This window comes from Hypomesus transpacificus, chromosome 16 (genome assembly GCF_021917145.1).
Source record: "Hypomesus transpacificus isolate Combined female chromosome 16, fHypTra1, whole genome shotgun sequence".
NCBI classification, from domain to species: domain Eukaryota; kingdom Metazoa; phylum Chordata; class Actinopteri; order Osmeriformes; family Osmeridae; genus Hypomesus; species Hypomesus transpacificus.
The window spans coordinates 6,984,323-7,011,621 of record NC_061075.1 but is presented as its reverse complement, the minus strand read 5'-3'; the positions used below and the strand labels follow the sequence as shown (position 1 = coordinate 7,011,621).

Sequence of the window (27,299 nt, the reverse complement as noted above, 5' to 3'; positions counted from 1 at the left end):
GATACACTTTTCAGACTCAATCACGATATTGTGTCTCGCTCTCGCGATATTCAGCTTCGTTGCTATGGAAACGAGACGCTGATGTTTCTGCCTGGCTGTGTAACTGACTTTTGCCATTCAAACAGTTTCTTGACAACTGACATATTTGTGGAGTTCATAATTTAACATGGAGCCATTTCGAGAAAAAGCAGTACCTGTGCAAATTACAGTTTCGCGTGGGAATAATCTGGTAAGGCATCCACGGCATGACCAGTGCAGAAAGGCTGGGAATTACAGTAGCTACATGTTTGTGTACAGTACAGTAACTGAGTGTCAACTGCCTGACTACAGTACAGTACCAGTACTGGACCACGTATAGGCAGTCCACTGTTAGCCCACAGTAGCAGGAAACTTCTGGCAAAAACGCAAATCTGAAAACAAAACGAAAAAATAATATAACTCTACCTTATGTGTTTGTGTACGTTAGTTATTATTTGTTTAGTTTTTAATGCATCGTTAAACATTTGCCAGCTAGCTTACTGTACAGTAGTTTCTTAGCTTCAAGTGTATTGCACTGTACAGTACTTGAGCTCAAACTTTTAACCGTTGAAAAAGGAACTGGTTTTAGTGTCCAGGTCCAAACCAATGACTACAAATAACTAAATGATTGGTCACATTATTACAGTCTTGCGACGCCCACAGATATCGTGTTTATTTCATTTTAGTGTCAAACGTTTGGATTTTGTTTTTTCAAGGGCCTAAACTAATTATATAAATATATTAATCATTATCAAAAGTAATGCTAATTAATACATAGTTAAATCTACGATGAAATGCTTAAATAATGCTGAAACAAATTAAAGTTAATTATTGTCAATATGTATTTGACAATTACAATTCTACAGCTAGTTTACCTATAAGTGCTGGAAACTATTGTGTTTCCTACAGTAAACTGATAAAAAAAATCTTTCGCAGAAGGGCAACAAGCCCAACGAGTCTTTCCTCAACTTTGTCCGGGCTGAATTCAATGGTCAAGTCCTGGGGGATTCCCAGAAGCTTGATGCGTCCGTTGACCTGGGAGTAAATTACAACTTTACCTGCAGCTTTGAGTGTTCAGACGCTGCAGACACATTGGATGATGTGGCACATAAACCAGTCATACGTGAGATAACTGTTATTGTCCTGGCTATTGATTGTACAGCAATTAGCTGTGAAAAACATGTAATGTAAAACAGTGATAGTACAGTAGTATGACATTCTATTTTAAATATATATATATATACATTTCACCATTCACTGACCCCCCCCCCCCCCCCACACACACACACACACATACCTTTCTCTCTCATGGGTGCTATAGTGACAGTGATTGAGATCCTTCCCAAGGAAAAGAAAGAGAAGACTGCAGTCGTAGGTCAAGCTGTAGTCGATCTGCTGCCTCTTTTGCATGGTGAGAAGAGAATAAGTCTCTATTCCAGGCACATCTTCCCAGAAGACTTAATTGTGCATTTATTCTGACATGCTGTCCTCTCCCCTTCTTAAGGTCAGTGCAGCCTCTCATCCACTGTGCTACTCCATCCCACCCCTGGTTCATCTGCCGAGGCTGCCTACCAGGAAGGCAGCAGTAAGGTACCCCCCCTCCACACTACACACATTTCAAACTGCCATACCATTTGGTCTGTATAGGAAATGAAAGATCATACATTACCATTACAGAGACAACCTTGTGTCTTTTCTTCTGGGCTCGTGGCGGTCAGTCAGATCATTGTTGTGACTGACCTGCCTTCGTCAGATCGTGTGATGATGGGGAGTCAGATGGCTGAGCGGTGAGGGAGTCGGGCTAGTAATCAGAAGGTTGCCGGATCGATTCCCCGCCCTGCCAAAATGACTTGTGTCCTTGGGCAAGACACTTCACCCTACTTGCCTCAGGGGGAATGTCCCTGGACTTACTATAAGTCGCTCTGGATAAGAGCGTCTGCTAAATGACTAAATTATAAATTCCTAGACCTTATTGTATCAAAACGAAAGACTTAATGATTGGTTTCAGGCAGAATAGTAACAAACCAATAGTCAGCATTATACATGGCAAAGACATTCAAATTGTCAACACATGTAAGTGTCTGGAAAAAAAGAAGCTTTTTTGTCACTTAATGCAGAACTATTAGTGTCTGTGCTGTGATACTATTTTATGTAATTTTTTGTCAATCTTTCAAAGTATTTTCACTTTCTCATGTATTTGCTGGTTAAATGTGTTGCCTGTTAAGGACAAGCAGAGCCTAAATGCTATTGTGAAAGCCTGCTACACGATATCTGGAACCCAGGAAAGAGACTTGGGCTCCCTGGGAGAAACAGGTGGCCCAGAAAGCAAAAATAGTTATCAGCCACCTCAACATGTTCTGTACAGTGAATTCACCTTCTGGCTGGCGCCCTTAGGAAAACAAACCGCTCAGGGTTCAACATAAAAAAAAATTGTGACTGGCCCCACGGGCCAGTGGGTTTGAAACTTACTGGCCCCAAGGCCATTTTTACTGGACCCCCTCCAAAAGTTGTTTTTATCATTGTTACAACAAAACCAAAGAGTTATAAGTTATGTTATTCTGTTAACATGTTTAACCATTTATTACACACATCCTGGATATAAATAGAACAAAAATGAAATCACATTTCTAGTGATAAAAAATAATAAGGTAATAGTCAGCAAAACAATTGACTTTTAACCTCAAACATGACGTGCTCTCTTCCCTGCTGACAGCCATCGCTGCACAACTGTCTGGCTGAAACTGAAACCTCTGGTCCCTCAATGCTAACTTATAAAAGCTTCCATTGCATTTCATCAGTATGATACTAAGGGTGCTTTCACACCTCGGACCAAGTCCGTTTGCTAGGTCCGAATCAATGGATGAGTTGCTACTTTGTTGCATTTTTCATTAGGTCCAGCTAGTGTTAACACGGTCCTGTTTTAAGCGAACCAACGTTTGTAAAAATACAATGACGTTTGTAAAAAACAATAGGTGCGTTCGACATGACCCGACTTCATACGGCGCCGCAGCCGGCTGCAGGCGGCTGACTTGAAAAAGTGCATTCTGGTTAGACTTTTTGTCCGACTTGAGACGGCACCGAGGACACGTCACTGTGACGTCGCCATCAAAGTACCGTGAGATCGATTCGAGAACTGCCGGCTGTGTAGCCGAGCGCATTTTCTCAAGAGCAACTGCACGGGTTCAAGTGACGACACTGCTATTTCATGATTGGCCAGACTCACACACAACAACTTTGACGCGTGTTTTGGAATATTCGGACACCTTCAGTTTCCGCCAAGTGTAAATTCCTTTTTCAACCCACAATGCACTACATTTTGGTTTGCTTCCTGTCACTATTAAGTCCAATTCCGTTCAGACCTAAAGCGAACCGAACCATGGTTCACTCGGAACCGGACCGAGTCCCATCTTTTTAGGGGACCATGGTTCGGTTGTTTGGTCCGCACTAGAGTTCGAATGCGTGTTCTCACCTATCCAAAAGAACCGGACTTTCAGAAAAAATGGACCATGGTCCAATTGAAACGGACCAAACATGTCAGGTGTGAAAGCACCATAAGTACCCAAGTCGACACCATTCTTCTGCTGCAGTTCAATAGCCCGGGTGAACAAGGCGAACGTCTGTCCGTCTAAATTACGTGATATGCCGTTGTTATAAGTCGTGCAATAACATGATGGGCATCTGCATTTAAATTCCTAACCAGCATGGTCAACGGCCTGGAAGATGGATTGTCAACCATCCGCCTAACTGTCACGCAAACCAGGTGCTGTCTGCTAGCATGGCTGGTCAGGGATTGTTTTCGAAAATTGTCGGTGCCTGTGTAAAAAGATCCACTTTTGTCTGCTTTAGACGGGAACATACGACAGACGACACAGTGCATCTTAGCTCCATAAAAAAGTTGCTTCCGTTTGAACTCGTAGCTCTACTCAGAGCGGCTCTACTTTGCTAGCCTGGTCCTAACCAGACCCTCGTACATTTCATTTGTACAGAGGGTCTGGGATCTCTCGATTGACAAACGTTAACTTCCTTGAAGGCGGATCCTCTGTTGAAGTGTAAAACTATTGGATCTGCCCAGAGCCACTCTGATTTGCCATAACCAATCGCAAGCGTTTGCCTTAGCCAACTCCTTCACCACTACTGTAACGGAGCTAGCTGCTGTAGTTGGAAAATCAAATTTTCCCGAACCCCGTGGGGAGGAGGGCCACAACATCATGGCCACCAACAAAACTCAGCAAGGAATGTTCTCGCTCCGGCTTTAACCTATATTCGGCAGCGTTGCCACAACCGCAGAATAGTTTCGCTCGCATCTTTCTCCGCCGCCATTCCTGAACTACTCAAACAAGTGCACGACATTAACGTCATCGTTCTCAGCCACTCCCTCTGTTCGCTGATTGGACCTACAAAAAATGTGTTTCTGGAAACCGACTTCAGAACCGACACCCCAGACCTAGTACAGAAGCAAAATCCAAATTGAGCGGAAGTACGTAGGAGGGCAGAGCCAGGCTATTACTTTGCTGCCATCTTCACTTTTGTCTCGAGCCAGTTGTTAAAATTTTTTTTGAGATTAGAGAATTACAATTTGACAACCATTCATCACTCACTCAACTTTTGATTTGCCAAATGTACGCCCCACGAGCTGCAAAGTTATTTATGCATTTAGCAGATTGCAAAACATATGAACATTGACTTTAACGATGCCATTTTTTTTTTCAAGCAATAATTTGCAGTGGCCCGATCGGGCCAGTGAGTTGCTATTTACCTGTCCCGACGTTACTTTTTACTGGCCCGGGCCATCGAGCCATCGCTTATGTCGAACCCTGCCGCTGCACTAAAATTAATTCATTTAATTAATTAATAATTAAATAATTAATTCCTTCCACTGTGAGGCTTTTAAACGCTGACTTTAGTCATTAGTCAGGACTGTTACATTATTTTAAACTCAATTATTTAACAATGCTTTATTTATATGCTTTTAACAATGCTTTATGCTTCCTGTATGCAGGGGGTGCTGTCTGGTGAGATGGACTTCAGCAGCTCCACCCTGTTGAGATCAGCTAAACTCCATTGAGATCCCTGCTTTCGACATATGCAAAATATATACATTTACATTTACATTTATGCATTTAGCAGACGCTTTTATCCAAAGCGACTTCCAAGAGAGAGCTTTACAAAAGAGCATAGGTCACTGATCATAACAACGGTAGGTAGTCCCAAACATTGCAAGCAGCCAAAACATGAAGCATACATTGTGAAAAAACTAAACAAGTGCCAAAAGGGAAGACCCAAATTACAACAACATGAACCACAAAAAAGTGCAGGACTGTACCTGTGGAAGAACAATCAATAGTAAAAAATTTCATAGCGAGTACAAGACTTAACTTCGTTATAACTAACCTACAAGAGCAACAAGTCACTCAATAAGAGTCATTGTGATCCTGGAGGAAACTAACAACAGGTCCAGCCAAGCATTCCTAAGTGCCGTTGTACTCCCGGAACAAGTGCGTCTTGAGCCTTTTCTTGAAGGCGGGTAGACAGTCAGTGTCCCTGATGGACGTGGGGAGCTGGTTCCACCATTGGGGGGCCAGGCAGGAGAAGAGCTTGTGTTGGGACCTGGCAGTCTTGAGCGATGGGACCACCAGGCTGAGGAAGACCGTTGGTGACGGGTGGGGGTGTAAGGTTACAGGACAGACTTGATGTAGTCGGGTGCAGTCCCGTTCACTGCTCGGAAGGTCAGTACCAGGGTCTTGAATCTGATACGGGAGTTGATGGGTAGCCAGTGGAGAGAGATGAGGAGCGGGGTAACATGGGAGCGTCTGGTTAAATTGTAGACCAGACGGGCCGCTGCGTTCTGAATCCTCTGAAGAGGGCGGGTTGCACATGCTGGGAGAGCAGCGAGTTGCAGTAGTCCAACTTGGAGAGGACCATTGCTTGGACTAGCAGCTGGGTGGAGTGCTCAGACAGGTATCTCCTGATCTTCCGGATGTTGTAGAGGGTGAATCTACAAGACCGGGAGACTGCGGCAATGTGGGCCGTGAGGGAGAGCTCGTCATCCATGGTAACCCCAAGGTTCCTGGCAGAGGATGAAGGGGTCACCATCGCAGATCCCAGGGTGATTGACAGATCATGGGAGATGGAGGGTTTAGCCGGGATGATGAGAAGTTCTGTTTTGGCGAGGTTCAGCTGGAGGTGGTGCTCGGTCATCCAGGCGGAGATGTCTGTGAGGCAGGCCTCAATCCTAGTTGAGATCCCCGGATCAGTTGGGGGGAACGACAGGTACAGCTGCGTGTCGTCAGCGTAGCAGTGGTAGGAGAAGCCATGGGAGGTGATGATTGGTCCAAGTGAGGTGGTGTACAGAGAGAAGAGGAGGGGGCCAAGGACGGAGCCCTGTGGGACACCAGTGGAGATCTGGCAAGGGCCTGACAGTTTGCCTCCCCAGGAGACCTGGTAGGATCTTCCCGACAGGTAGGATGAGATCCACTGGAGTGCAGTGCCAGTGATGCCCATCTCAGAAAGTCTGGAGAGCAGGATCTGGTGGTTAACCGTGTCAAACGCTGCAGAAAGGTCCAGCAGAATGATGACGGATGACCTGGAAACCGCTCTGGCAGACTGGAGGGCAGTGGTGACTGAAAGAAGGGCAGTCTCTGTGGAGTGGCCAGTCTTGAATCCCGATTGGTTGGGGTCAAGCAGGTTGTTCTGAGAGAGAAAGTAAGACAGTTGGTTAGATACAGCACGTTCAATTGTTTTTGAGAAGAAGGGTAGCAGTGATACCGGTCTGTAGTTCTGGAGGACGGCAGGGTTAAGGGAGGGTTTTTAGGGGTAACTCTGGGGTAACTCTGGCCTGTTTGAAGGCAGAGGGAAAGGTGCCGGTGGTAAGGGAGGATTTTAGGACATGGAGAAGAAAAGTTATGATGGAGGGGGAGATGGTTTGAAAGAGAGGGGAGGGGATAGGATCAAGGGGACAGGAGGTGGGACATTTAGTTGGGTCAGTCATGGAGGGTGAGAGGGTAGGAAAGGTGGGTTTAGGGAACCGACTGCTAATGTCGGCGACTTTTTCTCAAAGAAGGAGAAGGCGTCTGCTGTCAGGGTGGAGGGAGGGGGTGGGGGAGGTGGGTAAAGAAGGGTGGAGAAGGTAGAAAAAAGCTTGTGGGGTTTTGAAGCAGAGTTAATCTTATTCAGAAAGTAGATGGTTTTAGCACCAGTTATATGAGAAGAGAAAGATTTAAGGAGGGCGTGATACTTATCAAGGTCCAGACGTCTTTGGACTTGCGCCATCTCCTCTCAGCTGCCCTAAGGGTGGACTGCTCTTCAAGAAAAACATCCGTAAGCCACGGGCAGGAGGGAGAAGATCGCGCAGGCCTGGTTGACAGGGGACAGAGAGAGTCAAGTGATGCAGTTAGAGTGGTTAACAAGGAGTCGGTGGCAGTGTTAGTAGGGTGGGACGAGAAATCGTCAATGGGAGGGAGAACCTTGTCAATGGGGGAAAACCTTGTCAATATGAAATGCAATGCAATAAGCGTTCATTCAAATTTGTATTCAAAATAATACAAACTGAATTGCGGATTGCATTGTCATTTGCATATTGAATTGCAGATTGGATAGTCACTTTGCGCATTGAATTGCCATTTGACAAATGCATTTCCATTCGAATAAAGAGTCTAATAAACTTCCATACTTAAACAGGCTCTGTCTAGCCTTTATATATATGTCTATGGTCGCCTGACCTCCCACATTCAACGTCGCCCTCCCCCTACCAAGCATAGGGGCCAGCTCACCAGTCACTGTCCTTAGCTGCACTGCAGTCTGCTCCAACTGTGTCCCCTCCGGAACCACATCTGGCCGCATCAGTGTCGCTGTGGAGCCTGTGTCCACAAGGGCGGTACATGAGGCCCCACATATGGTGACGGGAACGTGGCAGAAATTCCCAGCATGAGTCCAACCCACCACCATCGTGGATTCTGTGTTGTCGTCTGCCTCAGGGGGAAGTGGAGCCCCCCCACCCCGCCTGTGCTATTTGGATCCCCCTTCCCTCGATGATGCAGCATGGGGCATAATGCCAGGGGTCCGTATCATCCCATCTATACGGGCCCCTGTCCGTTTCCCTGGTCGTTGGAGTGCTTGGGGCACTGTCTGAGGAGATGGCCAGGTTCTCCTTATCCCCAGCAGACTAGGGGCCGTTGACGAGGGCGCTTGGTACTTTGTGGCGAATGCATGGACACAGCCCGGATCAGTTCAGTAATTTCAGCCACCCATGCAGGCTTTACTTGGGCTGTGTCAGTGCATGCAGCGGCTCTCACCGTAGGACCACCTTCACCAGGGCCGCTTTCCATGGCCCCGCCCTCCACAATCTCCCTTTCCAGAGCCAACTCCAAAGCCTCCTGTAAAGAACGGGGGTGGGCGAGCTGGGTCTGAACGCGCAAACCCCTGGGGGTTATGGCCTGGATAAACTGGTCCCTGGCAAGCTCCGTCTGTACTGCAGGGGGCATGTGGGCATAAGCCCTCCGGGCTAGGGATTCAATGTCATTAGCTAAGACACGGAGGGGCTCCCCAGGCCGCCTGCGTCTGTTGGACTGTTCAGAGCGCAGGAGACCGGGTTGTTCACAGTGGCCAAACCGTCTCTGTAGGGCTCCAACAAGAGCTGCATAATCATTCCTTTCTTCTGGGCTGAGTAGTAACAGGCACGCTAGTGCATCATCTATGAGGCATAAGGCCAACTGTAGCGCTTTATTACTCTCCGACCAGCCCGCAGCTAGCGATAGCGGTTCAAATTGGGCGTGAAATGCCTGCCAGTCTGCCTTACCGGAGTACTTTTGTGTTTTACTCGGGGCCCGGTAAGCATGGGCACCGCCATTTTGCCACACTTCCGACTTGCGACTTGCACACTTGCGACTTCCTTGCATTTATTTAGGCAAAACAGATTAATTCTGATCACTGTTGGCCGTGACCACGCCGTGTACTTTTCTAGTTCTTTTACCAACCACCAACCAAACTTTGCTCTCTCTAACTCCCTGTTGTCCCCCCCTGTCGCTAGACAATCCCCCCCAATAGGTCTCAACAGCAGAACCACATCAACCTTCCTGATAACATTAGTGCATAACACAAACACATGTAAACATTTGTCTAACTGATTGACTGACAATAACAGGAACACAATAACTCAGCTCGTTACAATACATTACATACACAGGTGCAAGATGTATGATTATTTTGCGGTTTGTTATTGCTTCATAAGGACAAAGAGTAAACTGCTGGTGACCATATTAACCACCTCAGGCATAGTAGCCTAACATGTTTATCTGAAATAAAATAAAATATAGTAAGGAAGAAAAATTCTGAAATGTTTCTAAACATGTATTTCTTTGTGACTGCATGCACAAGTTACATTTGTAATAACCTACCTAAAACCTTACACTAGGACTACATTTACAACTTTAAATAATCATATTTTGCTGTACAGAAAAAAAAGAACTATGGACCAGCACATTGGGTACTTTGTCAGAATATGTGACCCCACTGTAACTGCTTAATAAAGGAGTTAAACTTCAAAATAATGTTTGGGGTAGTTATGTCATCCCTTCACACTAATCTGGACACATGTTTTCTTATTTGGAGTCATCACAGAGCCAAAACCTCAGAGGTCACCATATATTATGAGTACAGTAGCAGCCCTCAGAATGTGACCCCACTGTAACTGCTTAATTAATGAGTCAAGCTTACATTTATTCATTGATGAATGAATGTAAAATGTAAATGAATAAATGTAAATGAATAAATGTAACTTCAAAATATTGTTTGGGGTAGTTTTCATCCCTTCACACCGGGACAGATACACTTTTCAGACTCAATCACGATATTGTGTCTCGCTCTCGCGATATTCAGCTTCGTTGCTATGGAAACGAGACGCTGATGTTTCTGCCTGGCTGTGTAACTGACTTTTGCCATTCAAACAGTTTCTTGACAACTGACATATTTGTGGAGTTCATAATTTAACATGGAGCCATTTCGAGAAAAAGCAGTACCTGTGCAAATTACAGTTTCGCGTGGGAATAATCTGGTAAGGCATCCACGGCATGACCAGTGCAGAAAGGCTGGGAATTACAGTAGCTACATGTTTGTGTACAGTACAGTAACTGAGTGTCAACTGCCTGACTACAGTACAGTACCAGTACTGGACCACGTATAGGCAGTCCACTGTTAGCCCACAGTAGCAGGAAACTTCTGGCAAAAACGCAAATCTGAAAACAAAACGAAAAAATAATATAACTCTACCTTATGTGTTTGTGTACGTTAGTTATTATTTGTTTAGTTTTTAATGCATCGTTAAACATTTGCCAGCTAGCTTACTGTACAGTAGTTTCTTAGCTTCAAGTGTATTGCACTGTACAGTACTTGAGCTCAAACTTTTAACCGTTGAAAAAGGAACTGGTTTTAGTGTCCAGGTCCAAACCAATGACTACAAATAACTAAATGATTGGTCACATTATTACAGTCTTGCGACGCCCACAGATATCGTGTTTATTTCATTTTAGTGTCAAACGTTTGGATTTTGTTTTTTCAAGGGCCTAAACTAATTATATAAATATATTAATCATTATCAAAAGTAATGCTAATTAATACATAGTTAAATCTACGATGAAATGCTTAAATAATGCTGAAACAAATTAAAGTTAATTATTGTCAATATGTATTTGACAATTACAATTCTACAGCTAGTTTACCTATAAGTGCTGGAAACTATTGTGTTTCCTACAGTAAACTGATAAAAAAAATCTTTCGCAGAAGGGCAACAAGCCCAACGAGTCTTTCCTCAACTTTGTCCGGGCTGAATTCAATGGTCAAGTCCTGGGGGATTCCCAGAAGCTTGATGCGTCCGTTGACCTGGGAGTAAATTACAACTTTACCTGCAGCTTTGAGTGTTCAGACGCTGCAGACACATTGGATGATGTGGCACATAAACCAGTCATACGTGAGATAACTGTTATTGTCCTGGCTATTGATTGTACAGCAATTAGCTGTGAAAAACATGTAATGTAAAACAGTGATAGTACAGTAGTATGACATTCTATTTTAAATATATATATATATACATTTCACCATTCACTGACCCCCCCCCCCCCCCACACACACACACACATACCTTTCTCTCTCATGGGTGCTATAGTGACAGTGATTGAGATCCTTCCCAAGGAAAAGAAAGAGAAGACTGCAGTCGTAGGTCAAGCTGTAGTCGATCTGCTGCCTCTTTTGCATGGTGAGAAGAGAATAAGTCTCTATTCCAGGCACATCTTCCCAGAAGACTTAATTGTGCATTTATTCTGACATGCTGTCCTCTCCCCTTCTTAAGGTCAGTGCAGCCTCTCATCCACTGTGCTACTCCATCCCACCCCTGGTTCATCTGCCGAGGCTGCCTACCAGGAAGGCAGCAGTAAGGTACCCCCCCTCCACACTACACACATTTCAAACTGCCATACCATTTGGTCTGTATAGGAAATGAAAGATCATACATTACCATTACAGAGACAACCTTGTGTCTTTTCTTCTGGGCTCGTGGCGGTCAGTCAGATCATTGTTGTGACTGACCTGCCTTCGTCAGATCGTGTGATGATGGGGAGTCAGATGGCTGAGCGGTGAGGGAGTCGGGCTAGTAATCAGAAGGTTGCCGGATCGATTCCCCGCCCTGCCAAAATGACTTGTGTCCTTGGGCAAGACACTTCACCCTACTTGCCTCAGGGGGAATGTCCCTGGACTTACTATAAGTCGCTCTGGATAAGAGCGTCTGCTAAATGACTAAATTATAAATTCCTAGACCTTATTGTATCAAAACGAAAGACTTAATGATTGGTTTCAGGCAGAATAGTAACAAACCAATAGTCAGCATTATACATGGCAAAGACATTCAAATTGTCAACACATGTAAGTGTCTGGAAAAAAAGAAGCTTTTTTGTCACTTAATGCAGAACTATTAGTGTCTGTGCTGTGATACTATTTTATGTAATTTTTTGTCAATCTTTCAAAGTATTTTCACTTTCTCATGTATTTGCTGGTTAAATGTGTTGCCTGTTAAGGACAAGCAGAGCCTAAATGCTATTGTGAAAGCCTGCTACACGATATCTGGAACCCAGGAAAGAGACTTGGGCTCCCTGGGAGAAACAGGTGGCCCAGAAAGCAAAAATAGTTATCAGCCACCTCAACATGTTCTGTACAGTGAATTCACCTTCTGGCTGGCGCCCTTAGGAAAACAAACCGCTCAGGGTTCAACATAAAAAAAAATTGTGACTGGCCCCACGGGCCAGTGGGTTTGAAACTTACTGGCCCCAAGGCCATTTTTACTGGACCCCCTCCAAAAGTTGTTTTTATCATTGTTACAACAAAACCAAAGAGTTATAAGTTATGTTATTCTGTTAACATGTTTAACCATTTATTACACACATCCTGGATATAAATAGAACAAAAATGAAATCACATTTCTAGTGATAAAAAATAATAAGGTAATAGTCAGCAAAACAATTGACTTTTAACCTCAAACATGACGTGCTCTCTTCCCTGCTGACAGCCATCGCTGCACAACTGTCTGGCTGAAACTGAAACCTCTGGTCCCTCAATGCTAACTTATAAAAGCTTCCATTGCATTTCATCAGTATGATACTAAGGGTGCTTTCACACCTCGGACCAAGTCCGTTTGCTAGGTCCGAATCAATGGATGAGTTGCTACTTTGTTGCATTTTTCATTAGGTCCAGCTAGTGTTAACACGGTCCTGTTTTAAGCGAACCAACGTTTGTAAAAATACAATGACGTTTGTAAAAAACAATAGGTGCGTTCGACATGACCCGACTTCATACGGCGCCGCAGCCGGCTGCAGGCGGCTGACTTGAAAAAGTGCATTCTGGTTAGACTTTTTGTCCGACTTGAGACGGCACCGAGGACACGTCACTGTGACGTCGCCATCAAAGTACCGTGAGATCGATTCGAGAACTGCCGGCTGTGTAGCCGAGCGCATTTTCTCAAGAGCAACTGCACGGGTTCAAGTGACGACACTGCTATTTCATGATTGGCCAGACTCACACACAACAACTTTGACGCGTGTTTTGGAATATTCGGACACCTTCAGTTTCCGCCAAGTGTAAATTCCTTTTTCAACCCACAATGCACTACATTTTGGTTTGCTTCCTGTCACTATTAAGTCCAATTCCGTTCAGACCTAAAGCGAACCGAACCATGGTTCACTCGGAACCGGACCGAGTCCCATCTTTTTAGGGGACCATGGTTCGGTTGTTTGGTCCGCACTAGAGTTCGAATGCGTGTTCTCACCTATCCAAAAGAACCGGACTTTCAGAAAAAATGGACCATGGTCCAATTGAAACGGACCAAACATGTCAGGTGTGAAAGCACCATAAGTACCCAAGTCGACACCATTCTTCTGCTGCAGTTCAATAGCCCGGGTGAACAAGGCGAACGTCTGTCCGTCTAAATTACGTGATATGCCGTTGTTATAAGTCGTGCAATAACATGATGGGCATCTGCATTTAAATTCCTAACCAGCATGGTCAACGGCCTGGAAGATGGATTGTCAACCATCCGCCTAACTGTCACGCAAACCAGGTGCTGTCTGCTAGCATGGCTGGTCAGGGATTGTTTTCGAAAATTGTCGGTGCCTGTGTAAAAAGATCCACTTTTGTCTGCTTTAGACGGGAACATACGACAGACGACACAGTGCATCTTAGCTCCATAAAAAAGTTGCTTCCGTTTGAACTCGTAGCTCTACTCAGAGCGGCTCTACTTTGCTAGCCTGGTCCTAACCAGACCCTCGTACATTTCATTTGTACAGAGGGTCTGGGATCTCTCGATTGACAAACGTTAACTTCCTTGAAGGCGGATCCTCTGTTGAAGTGTAAAACTATTGGATCTGCCCAGAGCCACTCTGATTTGCCATAACCAATCGCAAGCGTTTGCCTTAGCCAACTCCTTCACCACTACTGTAACGGAGCTAGCTGCTGTAGTTGGAAAATCAAATTTTCCCGAACCCCGTGGGGAGGAGGGCCACAACATCATGGCCACCAACAAAACTCAGCAAGGAATGTTCTCGCTCCGGCTTTAACCTATATTCGGCAGCGTTGCCACAACCGCAGAATAGTTTCGCTCGCATCTTTCTCCGCCGCCATTCCTGAACTACTCAAACAAGTGCACGACATTAACGTCATCGTTCTCAGCCACTCCCTCTGTTCGCTGATTGGACCTACAAAAAATGTGTTTCTGGAAACCGACTTCAGAACCGACACCCCAGACCTAGTACAGAAGCAAAATCCAAATTGAGCGGAAGTACGTAGGAGGGCAGAGCCAGGCTATTACTTTGCTGCCATCTTCACTTTTGTCTCGAGCCAGTTGTTAAAATTTTTTTTGAGATTAGAGAATTACAATTTGACAACCATTCATCACTCACTCAACTTTTGATTTGCCAAATGTACGCCCCACGAGCTGCAAAGTTATTTATGCATTTAGCAGATTGCAAAACATATGAACATTGACTTTAACGAATTTTTTTTTTCAAGCAATAATTTGCAGTGGCCCGATCGGGCCAGTGAGTTGCTATTTACCTGTCCCGACGTTACTTTTTACTGGCCCGGGCCATCGAGCCATCGCTTATGTCGAACCCTGCCGCTGCACTAAAATTAATTCATTTAATTAATTAATAATTAAATAATTAATTCCTTCCACTGTGAGGCTTTTAAACGCTGACTTTAGTCATTAGTCAGGACTGTTACATTATTTTAAACTCAATTATTTAACAATGCTTTATTTATATGTTTTTATTATTATTATTATTTATGCTTAGTTTTTATGTATTATGTATTGACCTATGTATGTTAATCTGTACCTTTGACATTTAACTGCATGCTTATAATAATGCTGGGATCCATAAAGTTATCTGATTTTGAAACTTTAACATCAAACTTCTAAATCTCAAACCCAGCAATTCTAGAGGATGTGTTGTGTATAATCACAACAGGACACAATGAATGATTATAATGAATATATATTTTCTGTACAAGAGCTTGTCTGTGATTTCTCTGCCCCTTTCTGCTTGGCACCCAGGCATCTTTAGATGTGATCATCTGTGTGCCAGAGCCTCTGCTCTCTGTTGTCCAACTGTCAGAATCCAACCTGTTGAAGGTGACGGTGGAGACAGCCTACTCCATCCCGGAAGTATGGAACACTGCCTTGGGGTCCGACTATGTGGCTGCACTGCAGATACCCCTCACAGCCGAGGTAAGAGAGACATTATGTTATCTTTATTCAATGATGAAGCTCCTATCAACATACATTTACATTTTACATTTATGCATTTAGCAGACGCTTTTATACAAAGCGACTTCCAAGAGAGAGCTTTACAAAAGAGCATAGGTCACTGATCATAACAACGAGGTAGTCCCAAACATTGCAAGCAGCCAAAACATGAAGCATACATTGTGAGAAAAAAAACATTCCACCACAATGGTGCTTTTTAACTTAAAATATGATTTAAATACCATGTGTGCACATATCTTTTGTTTCTTCACAGAAAGAGGAAACATTGTGGTTTTCCAACGGGTTATTGAAAGTAGGTGGAGAGAGAGAAACTGTAGGCAGGCCCAGAAAGTGGCCTCTGGGGCCCCTGTTGGCGCCTGGAGCTCAGTTCATCCCAGCGTCGTCCATTGAGGGAGACCCCATCGAGCTGGAGGATGGAGACCTGACCAGCATAGAGGTACTCTAACCTACATACTGAGGTGTTACCTAGAGCCATATAAAAGGAAATACATTTTACCAATAGTGTTCTTCCTAAAAATATAAAACATCTCATACTAATAATTCAGAGACCTTTCAAATAAATTATATGTATTACAAGCATTTATATGTGAAACATTACAATTTATAGTCAAGTAATCCCTTTTCTTTATCACTGTCCTTGTGTTTCCTAGGATAGAGATTTCCGTATTGACGCTGAGACTAACAAAAAGAGAGTAAGCTGGGACACGGAGCGACGCTGCTTCCTGGATACAGGGGGTGCTGTCTGGTGAGATGGACTTCAGCAGCTCCACCCTGTTGAGATCAGCTAAACTCCATTGAGATCCCTGCTTTCGACATATGCAAAATATATACATTTACATTTACATTTATGCATTTAGCAGACGCTTTTATCCAAAGCGACTTCCAAGAGAGAGCTTTACAAAAGAGCATAGGTCACTGATCATAACAACAAGGTAGTCCCAAACATTGCAAGCAGCCAAAACATGAAGCATACATTGTGAAAAAACTAAACAAGTGCCAAAAGGGAAGACCCAAATTACAACAACATGAACCACAAAAAAGTGCAGGACTGTACCTGTGGAAGAACAATCAATAGTAAAAAATTTCATAGCGAGTACAAGACTTAACTTCGTTATAACTAACCTACAAGAGCAACAAGTCACTCAATAAGAGTCATTGTGATCCTGGAGGAAACTAACAACAGGTCTAGCCAAGCATTCCTAAGTGCCGTTGTACTCCCGGAACAAGTGTATCTTGAGCCTTTTCTTGAAGGTGGGGAGACAGTCGGTGTCCCTGATGGAGGTGGGGAGCTGGTTCCACCATTGGGGGGCCAGGCAGGAGAAGAGCTTGTGTTGGGATATAAAAATGAAGTGTGGCTATCCTTCATCTCACCAACACTCTTCTCCTTCCTGCCTTGCTCAGCTTAACCCGTAGGATAGGGAAGAGTCGACTGTGGCCGGTGGAGGTCATGAGGTCCATGCAGGCTGGAGCCCCGAAGGGAGGAAAACCTGGGAAACCGGCAACGGTGAGATGTCACAAGCAAAAAACCACCAAGAAGATTACAGAGCATCATTTATCCTCACACAGCATCATTCAGCATCACAGAGCCTCACAGATCATCATAGAGCATCCCAGAGCCTCACAGAGCATAATTCAGCATCACAGAGCATCATAGAGTCTCAGAGAGCATAATTCAGCATCACAGAGCGTCAGAGACGATCTTAACAAATTTACTCATAACTGGATCTGATGAGTCTGTCTGTATTGGACTATCAAAACTTAAGACTGCTCTGATTACTGTTTCAGCACGTCTCAGAAGTTGGTAACCAGAGACTGCTTAGATGAGTCCAGGTGGTCTCAGATAGTGTGTTGGTAGGCATAGTAGTATGATCTGTGTCCTCTGTTGTGTATTTACAAGAACAAAATTCAATAGCTGCCTCTGTGTTTGTGTGTTAGCAAGCTGAGGATGAGTCCCAGATCTCCTTCCACGGTGTGGCTTACGTCGACATGGCCCCTCTATTGTATCCCGGGGCGAGACGTATCCGAGGAGCTTACCGTCTCTACCCCTTCTACGACTCTGAGCTGCTTGCTAAGGTGAGGGCAGACAAACAAGGCAAAGCAAGCTTGCAGGCAGACACGGATGAGATCAGGTCTCTGGTCTCTTGAGAGTCTCTTACTTTGTTCCCTGTGTCGTTCCAGCACTTCTGTCAAAATCAGGTTTTTTTGTCTCTTGACCTCTACCTCGCTGAAATCCATCATAAGTGCTCTAAAGATCTCCACAAAATGCCTCTTAGCTCCTCGGCAGGCTGTTTCCTTGGCAACATGGAGCCCCCTCGCACTGTTTTCCCAGTTGTCACCTTTGTGACCTTGTGTGTTTCAAAGGCTAAGCGCAATGTCAGCGTTCTGAAGGAGAGCACCAGGGCCCCCGCCACGCAGGGAAGAGGCCGAGCTCCTTCGTCCATGGGGTCCTGCAAGGCCGCCCCCAGCAAGACCTTTGACAGCCTCAAGGGCGGGAAGGACACCAAGGAATCTCCCAAAAAAGTAAGGCCAGCTGCCATGAAAGCAGTCCTGAATGCAACCCTTGCTCTTAGTTACAGTGTTACTCACATAGCACAGCACTTATCAAAGTAGGCTCTGGCAGGGCCGACAAAGACCGCCTGTGCCAGTGGTCTGTATTAGATCAGAGCTGGATTTCCCAACTGATGGAAACAGGTTCCGCGATACAGAAGCTGCTTCCCAAAGCAATTATCAGTAACAGCAGCAGCTCGTGGCTCCATCAGAGGATGGTGAATCATCTCGTTAGCTCATCTGCCCCTCACCGGCTGGCTCCCTGTGGAGGCGCAGCAGACAGAGGGAGAGAGGAGCGCACAGCCACCCCACCAACTGAGCATCTGACACGGCAGACGGCTGCCAGACAGATAACAAACTCCCACACGCGTAGACTCACATGCCCACAGGCACCTGCAATAGCAATGGTTATTTCGAATTGTGCTATATCATAGAATTGAATCAAAGGCCAGATTTTTTGTTCTTTTTCTGCTCCCCAAATGTATATGAAACTGCCTATAACTGTCTTCAACGATCCAGGATCACACTCTTATAAATAACAGCTGAAAAAATCCTGCGAAAATCAGCCCTGTGCACCCTCTCCCGCCCCCACAACATCTCCCAAACAAAACTGTGGTGATGCGTGCTGTGTTGTGATATCAGCCAGGTGCTACGGTGAAGCCTATTACAGCTGAGAGTGTGACCGAAGTGGAGCCACAGGTCAACGTGGAGGGCCAGGTAAGTGGGATCAACACCACTGTCACTGAGAAGGATCTCACTAAAGGTCAAGTTTCAGTATCTCAGAACCCTCCACACTCCTTGATGTATGTGTGCAGATGTATGCAGACTCCAGAACCTACATAATCATTGAAATAGCTCTGGAGAAGCCCTTGGTGCCCAAGAGACCACCTGAGGAGCTAGCACAAAGGTACAGTACTGTGACTGTACGACGGTACAAGTACGAAAAAAAACAAAAAAAGCCGAAAAAAGTGAGGAATAGTCAAAAGAGAGACAAAATGGTTCAGTCTGTCTTTTGACAGGGTGAAGGAGCTGCTTCCTCCCAGACCCCCCCTGTCTCGCAGACCCGCTGGAGCAGAGAGAGTAATCACAACACACACTTCACAATAACACAATCCAATCACCATGACGTTAGCACACTTGTCCATTCACTTTGCTGTGTCGGCCACACCTTGTGGCCATTTGCCAGCCACTACATGTCTTCCGACTTCCCCCTGCTGGTGTGCAGGAATGACGAGTTCTGACTGCAGTTGTGTCTTAGGCCATCCAGGGGTACCACAGCCAGATTGCCAGTGTGGCGGGCCAGGTTCTGGAGCAGTACAAGCAGCTGTTTGGACCTGCCTTCCTGCCCGGAGGCGAGCCGCTGGATCCAAATGCACAGGAAGAGCGCAAGACTCAGCTCCTGGGAGAGCTCAACTACTCTGGGAAGTTCTTTGCTTTCAAAGAGCAGATGAAGGTGAGAGATAGGGGAATGTTTTTTTTCGTTTTTCGCTCTTTTGGTCTTTCTAAGCCACATTTAAAAAGCAGGGTTTAATTATAGACTTAAAAAGTATTGTTTACTTATGTTTACTTGTTTGTTTATTTATGTTTAAAAAGGTTAAATCATAGAAAATATTTATGAAATGAAAGAAACATAGTGGAAGCGTTTCTTCCTTTTGCTCTTACTGTTTGTGTGTCTGTGTGTGTTTCTCAGTACTCAGTGGTGAAGATCGTACGGGAGAAGATGCTGAGAACTGAGGCCTTCACTGACCCTGAGCATCTCCAGGCATTCCTCAGCTCGCTCCATGTGTTCCTGGTGGATGAGATGCACGTGGCTCTCAACAAGGCAAAACACACCTACCACTGTCACATCCTTAGATGTGTCTGGAGATGTGTCCACAGAGACAGTAGCAAACCAGCCTTATGCCACGTCATGTTTGTAATCCATCGAGTTCTTTCTCTCTCACTTTTTTCCTTGCACTCTTGTTTCCCCCTCTCCAGACCCTATCAGTGGATGCCCAGGAGAGCCAGCCTCGCCCGCTGCTAGACTGTGCCCAGCTGAGGCACTTTGCCAGGGAGGCTCAGCTGAGCGGAGACTACCAGTTGGCTTCTCAGTACTACCAGGAGGTGCACTACCACTGACCCTGGCATGAACACGTTGCCAACACCCTCTTCAAACGTATTCATCATAATACCACATGGGTTCATTCACCATTCTGTCCCTCATACCCCTTTTCCACCAACGCATTTTGGGTGCCGGTTCGGAGCCGGTGCTTAATCGCGAACCAGTTCTTACTCTTTCGACAGACTGGGAACCGGAAAGTGGTTCGTACGTGGTTCGTACGTGGTTCGCAACGAGCACCACTTCGGAGCTGGTCTAGTTTACGAACCAACAAAGAACCGCTTGGGGCGGGGTTACCGTGACCAACAAAACGCTTTGGCCGCCATTGCTCTAAGTTTTTACAATTCATATTTCAGCTAATCAGAATCTGAATGAAAACGTATCGAGAAGGGGGCAGTGTAGTTGCTGAAAATGTGCTTATTTTATTGATGAAACTGCTAATTTGTAAATTTGCTCCGACTTTTATTATTCTCGATTGTAATGTAAACATTCGGGATGCGCGCGCAATGTGACTGCAGAAAACCGGGAAAGGATAGCATTTTTAATGGCAAAAGGACCACACGGATAATACAAATAGTTAAGATTTAAAAAGACCAAAAAGGTCGAGGAGGACAGCCTTTAAAAGAGAAAGCGATTACCCATTGATCTGTCGCATCAGAATTTTTATTTGGGTCACGAAAGTCTTGAAATTTGAGTGAAAATGTCGCCCGGTACAGACCGCGTAGCCGAGCGGCAATCATGTCTTCGTCATGTCACTAAGTTCATAATTTTACAGTTTTACAGTCAATTTTAAATTTTAAAAGTTGACAAGGACAGCTTTCAAGAGATGGGAATTCTGCTTTTAGCCAGCTGGTGCGATTGTTTTTCTGATTTGTTCAAACTGGCAATCTGAGTGAGACTGCGTCCCCGTTACACTGTTCTGACGTTAGCCTCAGTCAGACTCGCTCACTGGCAGTGAGCACAATGTTGTGATTCACTCAATTTTACACCAGAAACGTCAGGGAGGACTGCCTAATGTAGATACGAGCCTGATGAAGATAATATAGCTATAATATCTTATAGATAAGATAAGCCAGCATCTCAGATTTTTTTAACCAAGCCTGTTTAATTCGTCATTTGCCTGAGAAAGCGACCTCCGTTAGCCAGGCTAGTTTTGGCCGATCACTTGGTCAGGTTATTTAAGGGTATCGGGGTCAAGTGAATTTTGTGCATAGACAAGTGAAACGTAAATGTATTTGTCCAAAGACCAAGAGCCTCAAAAAGTTAATATCAAGCCCTGCAATCCAGTGGCCAGAGATATATGATGACCTGATCGACACTCCAAGTGTAATAGACCGGGGAGAAGTTTGTCTTTTACAACCGACATCCGCAGTTGAGACTGCTTGACAGTTGTGTGACGTAGGGTGATAATTGGTCTATACAAATGGCGAGTTGAACAAACACGTCGGATGCGCCGTGTTTGGATGCCGATGTAGGTTCGCAAAACCATGAGCAACAACAGCAACGAAAAGTCCGCCATTGTTGATGTTGTATTTGGCGCTACCGCGCTAGCGTTGCTGGGAAATATGAGACGTATACAGTGACGTAATGACGTGGCTCTGTGGTGGCTCTCGCCCGTGGAAAAGCAAACCGGTTCTTAGTAAGCTCCGTTCTTGAACCAGCTCCGAACTGGCTCTAGCACCAGCTCCAAACTAGCTCCCGGTTCACTTTGGTGGAAAGTGGGTATCAGTGAACCCACCGGTGTATCAGTGGGCATTTTCTGCCATTTTCTCACCTGAATGATGTTGTCTTCTGGGTGTTTTGCTGACTGTACAGCAGCTGACTCGAGAGCGCAATAACCCATCCCACTGGTTCGACTACGGGGCATTCTACATGCTGAGTGCCGACTACCTGAAGGCTGAGGAGTGCTTCCACTATGCTGTGTCCATAGAGCAGGCACACCTGCGCAGGTGAGCAGAGTGGGGGCCTATGGCTTTAGCAAAGCTGCCACAGGTGGGAATGTTCAACCATCTGGTATTGGCTAACAGTGTTTCCACCCTGCAGCTTGATGATGTGTGGGGTCCTGGCAGAGATGGGTGAGCGCCACGAGGAGGCAGAGATTTTCTTTGAGAGAGCCACGTGCGTCGACCCCACCAGTGTGGCGGCCTGGACTCTGTTTGGTGAGAGCACACATGCACGCATCCTCTGAAGAACACACACAAATCTGTGAATCATACACTCTTAAAAAGAAAAGGGAGAACTATTGTGTGAACACTAAAACCATAACGATTGTTCATAAAACCCTATGGTTCCACGTACATAAATACTGTAACTATTTCATCAACCAGCTGGAACCAATTTGTTCTACCTGAGACTCCACATGGATACCTTTTTGGAACCTTTTTTTATTTTCTAAGTTATAAAAAATCTTTGCTTGGCTGGTTTGTGGTTTGTGTGTGTGTGTGTGTCCAGGCTTGTTCTACCTGAGCCAGGACAACCCCATCCAGGCGGAGATGGCCTTCCTGGAGGCCAGCAAGCAGCAGTGTGCCTGCTTGGTGGTGACTCCACCTTGCAGACCAGACACTGGAGAGGCAGGGCCTGTCGGGGAGGAGGAACCAGAGCAGGCTGTGCCAGAGTCCTCCAGGACCAACAGGACAGGTGAGCTGAAGAAAAAGACAGAGGCAGAGCTGAGTATTCAGAACTGTAGAAGTTACTGTAGAACTCTGCACTTCTGAATAGGGCTGTCCCCGAAGATTTTCCTTGGTCGACCAAGACTCGACTAAAACGTCTGAAAATCGACTAATCGAACTTTGAAACGCTTTAAAAATAAAAATTAACATTTTCGCGATCCCTTACAAAAAAGAAGTATACTTCAAGTTTATTTTGTAAGTATACTTAGTATAAAAAGTATACTAATATCATGTTACTTAAAGTATACTAGCAGTGTACTTATTTATATACTATTTTTGTATTTTTGGCCCACTTTTTAGGTCATTTAGTACACTTTAAAGTACACATTGTGTATTTCAAGGTTTACTTTTGAATACTGTAAAGTAGCCTGTGTAGTGCACTTTCAGTTAATCAAGTATACTTCCTGAAGTACTTCAAAGTATACTTTGGAATACTCTATAGTAACCTGTGTAGTGCACTTTCAGTTCATTAAGTATACTTCCTTAAGTGCCTCAAAGTATACTTTGCAATACTTTCAAGTGCACTTTCAATTAATCTAAGTACTTCAAGAAGTAAACTAAATCATTTTACTATGACTTATTAATATATTAAAATGCTCAGGGGCCCCTCAAACGCCTTGGCAGAATGGGGGGCCATGAACAATTACAATGAGATGGATCAAAAAAATGTAACCTGTAATGTAATTTATTGTATTTTTTGCTGTATAATAATAGAAAACGTACATCCTACTCCAGAAGAAATGTATACCATTTTCTGTTTCTAAGCATAGTTCTTAAAAGTATATCAAAAGTGAACTATTTTCAAAGCATATTTAAAAGGGAAAACAGTAATACCTTTTCTTTTAAATTATATATTTTTAGAGTTGGTTTATTTGTCTTAAATAATATAATCTACAGTTTATGTTGAACATTTCGTTAATTCAGCAATGATGACACAAGCGGGAATCAGATCTCACACTGCCATATGGCAGCTCGACTAAAAAAATCTTAGTCGACCAGGAGCATATCGACCAGAAAATCGACTAGTCGACTTAGTGGGGACAGCCCTTCTTCTGAATCTTGATCTTCTGCTGTAGTTCAGTCTTTTATTTTCAGGTACACAGAACAACACAAGGTTAGACTGGGCACTGAAATTCTTAAGACAAGTCAACGCAAGCACCTGGCATAACATAACATATAAGTACACGGAACACAATTTACATCAATGCTGAGCTTAAATAAGTGAAACTTCCTACATATACAGATAGCAATAAATATCGACTATACTAACCCTAATACTAAAACTTCCTAAATTACAGATAACAATAGATAGTACACTATACTAACCCTAAATGCACAAGAAACCTGTTCCAACCCTATAACCTATTCTAACCTAAGTGGAGTACAGTACAATAGTGCAATGTCAATGACCATACAGGAGCCTGTTGGCGAGGTACAGTGAGGTACAGTAGTGCAAGTTACTGATAGAGCAACCAGTAGCTGAAAGTGACAGTGTATAAGTGACTAGTGTGCAAAAAAACAATGTCCATATCAGTGTCCATTCCGAAGCCCATTCCTCAGGAAGAAGAGGCGCTTACGGGCCGCTTTGACCACCTTGTCCGTGTGAACAGACCAGGTGAGGTCATTGCTGATGTTCACCCCGAGGAACTTGAAGCAGCTGACCTTCTCCACTTCCGATCCATTGATGAGTAGGGGTGCATGCTCCTCCTCCTGCCGCCTCCTATAGTCCACAATCATCTCCTTGGTCTTGCTGATGTTAAGAGAGAGGTTATTGTCCTGACACCATGATGTCAGGGTGTCAACCTCCTCTCTGTAGGCTGACTCGTCACTGTCAGAGATGAGGCCCACGATGGTTGTGTCGTCAGCAAACTTGACAAGGAGGTTGGAGCTGTGCGTTGCTGCACAATCGTGGGTGAACAAGGAGAACAGGAGAGGGCTAAGCACACAGCCCTGGGGGGTGCCTGTGTTGGTGATCAGAACGGAAGAGGTGCGGTCACCGATTCTCACCACCTGTGGCCTCCCGGTCAGGAAGTGGAAGATCCACTTGCAAAGGGAGGTGCTCAGTCCCAGGTCCACAAGCTTGGAGACCAGTCTGGAGGGGATGATGGTGTTAAATGCAGAGCTGTAGTCAATGAACAGCATCCTCACATATGTATTCCCCTTGTCCAAGTGGGAGAGAGCGGTGTGCATAGTTAGAGCGATGGCATCGTCTGTAGACCTGTTGGACCGGTATGCAAACTGCATAGGGTCCAGTGTGGGGGGCAGCGAGGAGCAGATGAATGATTTGACTAGCCGCTCAAAGCACTTCATGATGACAGAGGTCAGTGCTATTGGGCGATAGTCGTTCAGACATGTGACCTTGGTGTTCTTGGGCACAGGGATAATGGTGGTCCTCTTGAAGCAGGTGGGGAGTACAGACAGGTTAAGGGAGAGGTTGAAGATGTCACTGAAGACCCCTGCCAGCTGGTCGGCGCAGCCCCTGAGGGCCCTACCTGATATGCCGTCTGGGCCAGGTGCCTTGTGAGGGTTGATCTTCTTAAAGCACAGCCTCACCTCAGCTACAGTTAGTGTAGACACACCACTGGCTTGGCCTCCAACTCCACTGCAGGGGGGTCACTGTCTCTCTCAAAGCGAGCGTAGAAGGAGTTCAGCTCGTCTGGCAGTAGTACAGAGGACTGGGTCTCATTGTAGCCTCTCCCTTTGTAGTCTGTAATGGCTTTAAGTCTACTCCACATGCGCCTGGGGTCAGAGCCATGGTAGCTGGACTCCACCTTGGTCCTGTAAGCCCTTTTTGCTGCTTTGATGGCCTTCTGAAGGTCGTATCTGGCCTTCCTGTACTCATCAGGGTCCCCAGAGTTAAAGGCGACAGTGCGGGCTCTCAGCTTGGCCCGGACCGCGGCATCAACCCAGGGCTTCTGATTTGGGAAAGACCGGACAACCTTCTTGGGGACAACGTCATCAATGCAGTGCTGGATGTAGCTGGAGACAGTGTCTGAGTATTCATTGATGTCCCCATCAGCTGCCTCCCTGAACATTAGCCAGTCAGTGGTGTCAAAGCAGTCCTGGAGGGTCGTCACACACTCGTCACTCCATAGGTGAACTGACCTCTCAACCGGTCTGACCTGTTTAAGCTTCTGTTCATATGCGGGGAGGAGAAGAATGGAGGTGTGATCAGCCTTCCCAAAGGCAGGGCGGGTGAGGGGTTTGTAACTGCCCTTGAATGTTGTGTAACAATGGTCAAGGATCTGTGTGAAGAAGTCAATGTGCTGATAGTACTTGGGCAGGACTTCATGTTAGCTCTGTTGAAATCACCAACAACAATGAAGGCTGCCTCTGGGTGCACATTTTCCAGACCATTGATAATCCCATACAGTTCATCCAAAGCAGCGGCCTTGTCTACCTGGGGGGGGATGTAGACTGCACTCATGACGACCGCAGTGAATTCCCGAGGTAGATAGAAGGGTCTGATTTTTACAGTTAGCAGCTCAAGGACCGGAGAGCAGTGAGATGCTAATACCGCTACATCCGTAGCCCAGAGAGAGTTAACCATAACACAGACCCCTCCGCCCCTGCACTTCCCTGAGTCAGCTGTTCTGTCCTGGCGATATATGGTGAATCCTAACGGTGTAACCGCTATGTCGGAGATCTCCGGAGACAGCCAGGTCTCGACGAACGCCAGTACACAGCAGTTTCTGATGTCCCGTTGGAATTTGACACAAGCGTTAAGTTCATCCATTTTGTTGTCGATGGACTGAACGTTAGTTAGTAAGATGGTTGGTAAAGCAGGTTTGAAGCACCGTTTCCGAGTCCGAACGAGGACTCCAGCACGCCGGCCACGTTTCTTCTTCCTCCGTCTGAGCGGCGGAACAACAAGGTCCCAGCTGCAGTCCGAGCTTGCACTCCGAAAAGTGGAATAAAAGTTCTTAAAATAATCCTTGCCAAGTGACAACTTAATGTACATTCTATATGCATTTTTGTTTGCATTATTGCATTATTATTTGATGTCACTTTGGATAAAAGCATGTTTTTAATGGATGCAATGCCAAATATTAATGCACCGTGTGTGACTCGGGCTGTTCCCCTGGCGCAGATGGAGAGAGAGATGGAGGCAGTGGGAGTGGGGTAACTGGCTCTCAGAGCAGCCAGGGAAACAGGTCTGGGGAGGACTTTAATGGAGGAGTGGACCCTGATCTGGCCACAGCCAGATTGGTAACCACGCCCACCAGACTCAACTCCACCATCTACATGGAGACAGTCCAGTTCCTGTTGCAGAACAACACTCTACAGGTCAGCAGTCTGAGCTACTGGTCTAATTTGTCCCTTTCAAATGCAACATGGCAGAATGTATGTGACAATACAACCATAGCCAGAACATACAACATAACGTCAGATCCATTAATTGAAATATATTTGTATGTGTATGTGCATACTGTATGTGTGTATGTGTATACTGTGTGTGCAGATGGCTCAGCGGGCTCTGGCCCAGGAACTGCTGTGTCCAGATGGGGGCCTGAGTAGCTCCTATCACCTGGCCATGGCCAGGCTGCAGCTGCAGAGGGCAGAGTATGGCAGTGCCCAGCTCAGCCTGCAGGAGGCGCTCAAAGACAGCTTCCAGGTACCAATCACAAACAACCAACAGACAGTGCTGTAGCCTCCTGCTACACAGTGC

At 45.4% G+C, this 27,299-nt stretch overlaps 1 protein-coding gene across 1 annotated transcript in view; it reads left to right on the top strand.

Moving 5' to 3' along the window:
- Positions 1 to 10,003: 10,003 nt before the first annotated feature.
- cfap70 (cilia and flagella associated protein 70) overlaps positions 10,004 to 27,299 on the top strand; it is a 34,620-nt gene continuing 17,324 nt past the window's right edge. The window contains exons 1-21 of the mRNA XM_047037326.1: positions 10,004 to 10,066; positions 10,792 to 10,978; positions 11,174 to 11,263; positions 11,357 to 11,444; positions 15,100 to 15,277; positions 15,570 to 15,752; positions 15,967 to 16,061; positions 16,718 to 16,820; positions 17,252 to 17,389; positions 17,678 to 17,836; positions 18,506 to 18,580; positions 18,679 to 18,770; positions 18,883 to 18,943; positions 19,122 to 19,316; positions 19,554 to 19,685; positions 19,841 to 19,966; positions 21,777 to 21,910; positions 22,005 to 22,120; positions 22,413 to 22,598; positions 26,721 to 26,917; positions 27,093 to 27,245. Coding sequence (XP_046893282.1) covers positions 10,004 to 10,066; positions 10,792 to 10,978; positions 11,174 to 11,263; positions 11,357 to 11,444; positions 15,100 to 15,277; positions 15,570 to 15,752; positions 15,967 to 16,061; positions 16,718 to 16,820; positions 17,252 to 17,389; positions 17,678 to 17,836; positions 18,506 to 18,580; positions 18,679 to 18,770; positions 18,883 to 18,943; positions 19,122 to 19,316; positions 19,554 to 19,685; positions 19,841 to 19,966; positions 21,777 to 21,910; positions 22,005 to 22,120; positions 22,413 to 22,598; positions 26,721 to 26,917; positions 27,093 to 27,245 — 2,751 coding nt within the window. The remainder of the gene's footprint in view (positions 10,067 to 10,791; positions 10,979 to 11,173; positions 11,264 to 11,356; positions 11,445 to 15,099; positions 15,278 to 15,569; positions 15,753 to 15,966; positions 16,062 to 16,717; positions 16,821 to 17,251; positions 17,390 to 17,677; positions 17,837 to 18,505; positions 18,581 to 18,678; positions 18,771 to 18,882; positions 18,944 to 19,121; positions 19,317 to 19,553; positions 19,686 to 19,840; positions 19,967 to 21,776; positions 21,911 to 22,004; positions 22,121 to 22,412; positions 22,599 to 26,720; positions 26,918 to 27,092; positions 27,246 to 27,299) is intronic.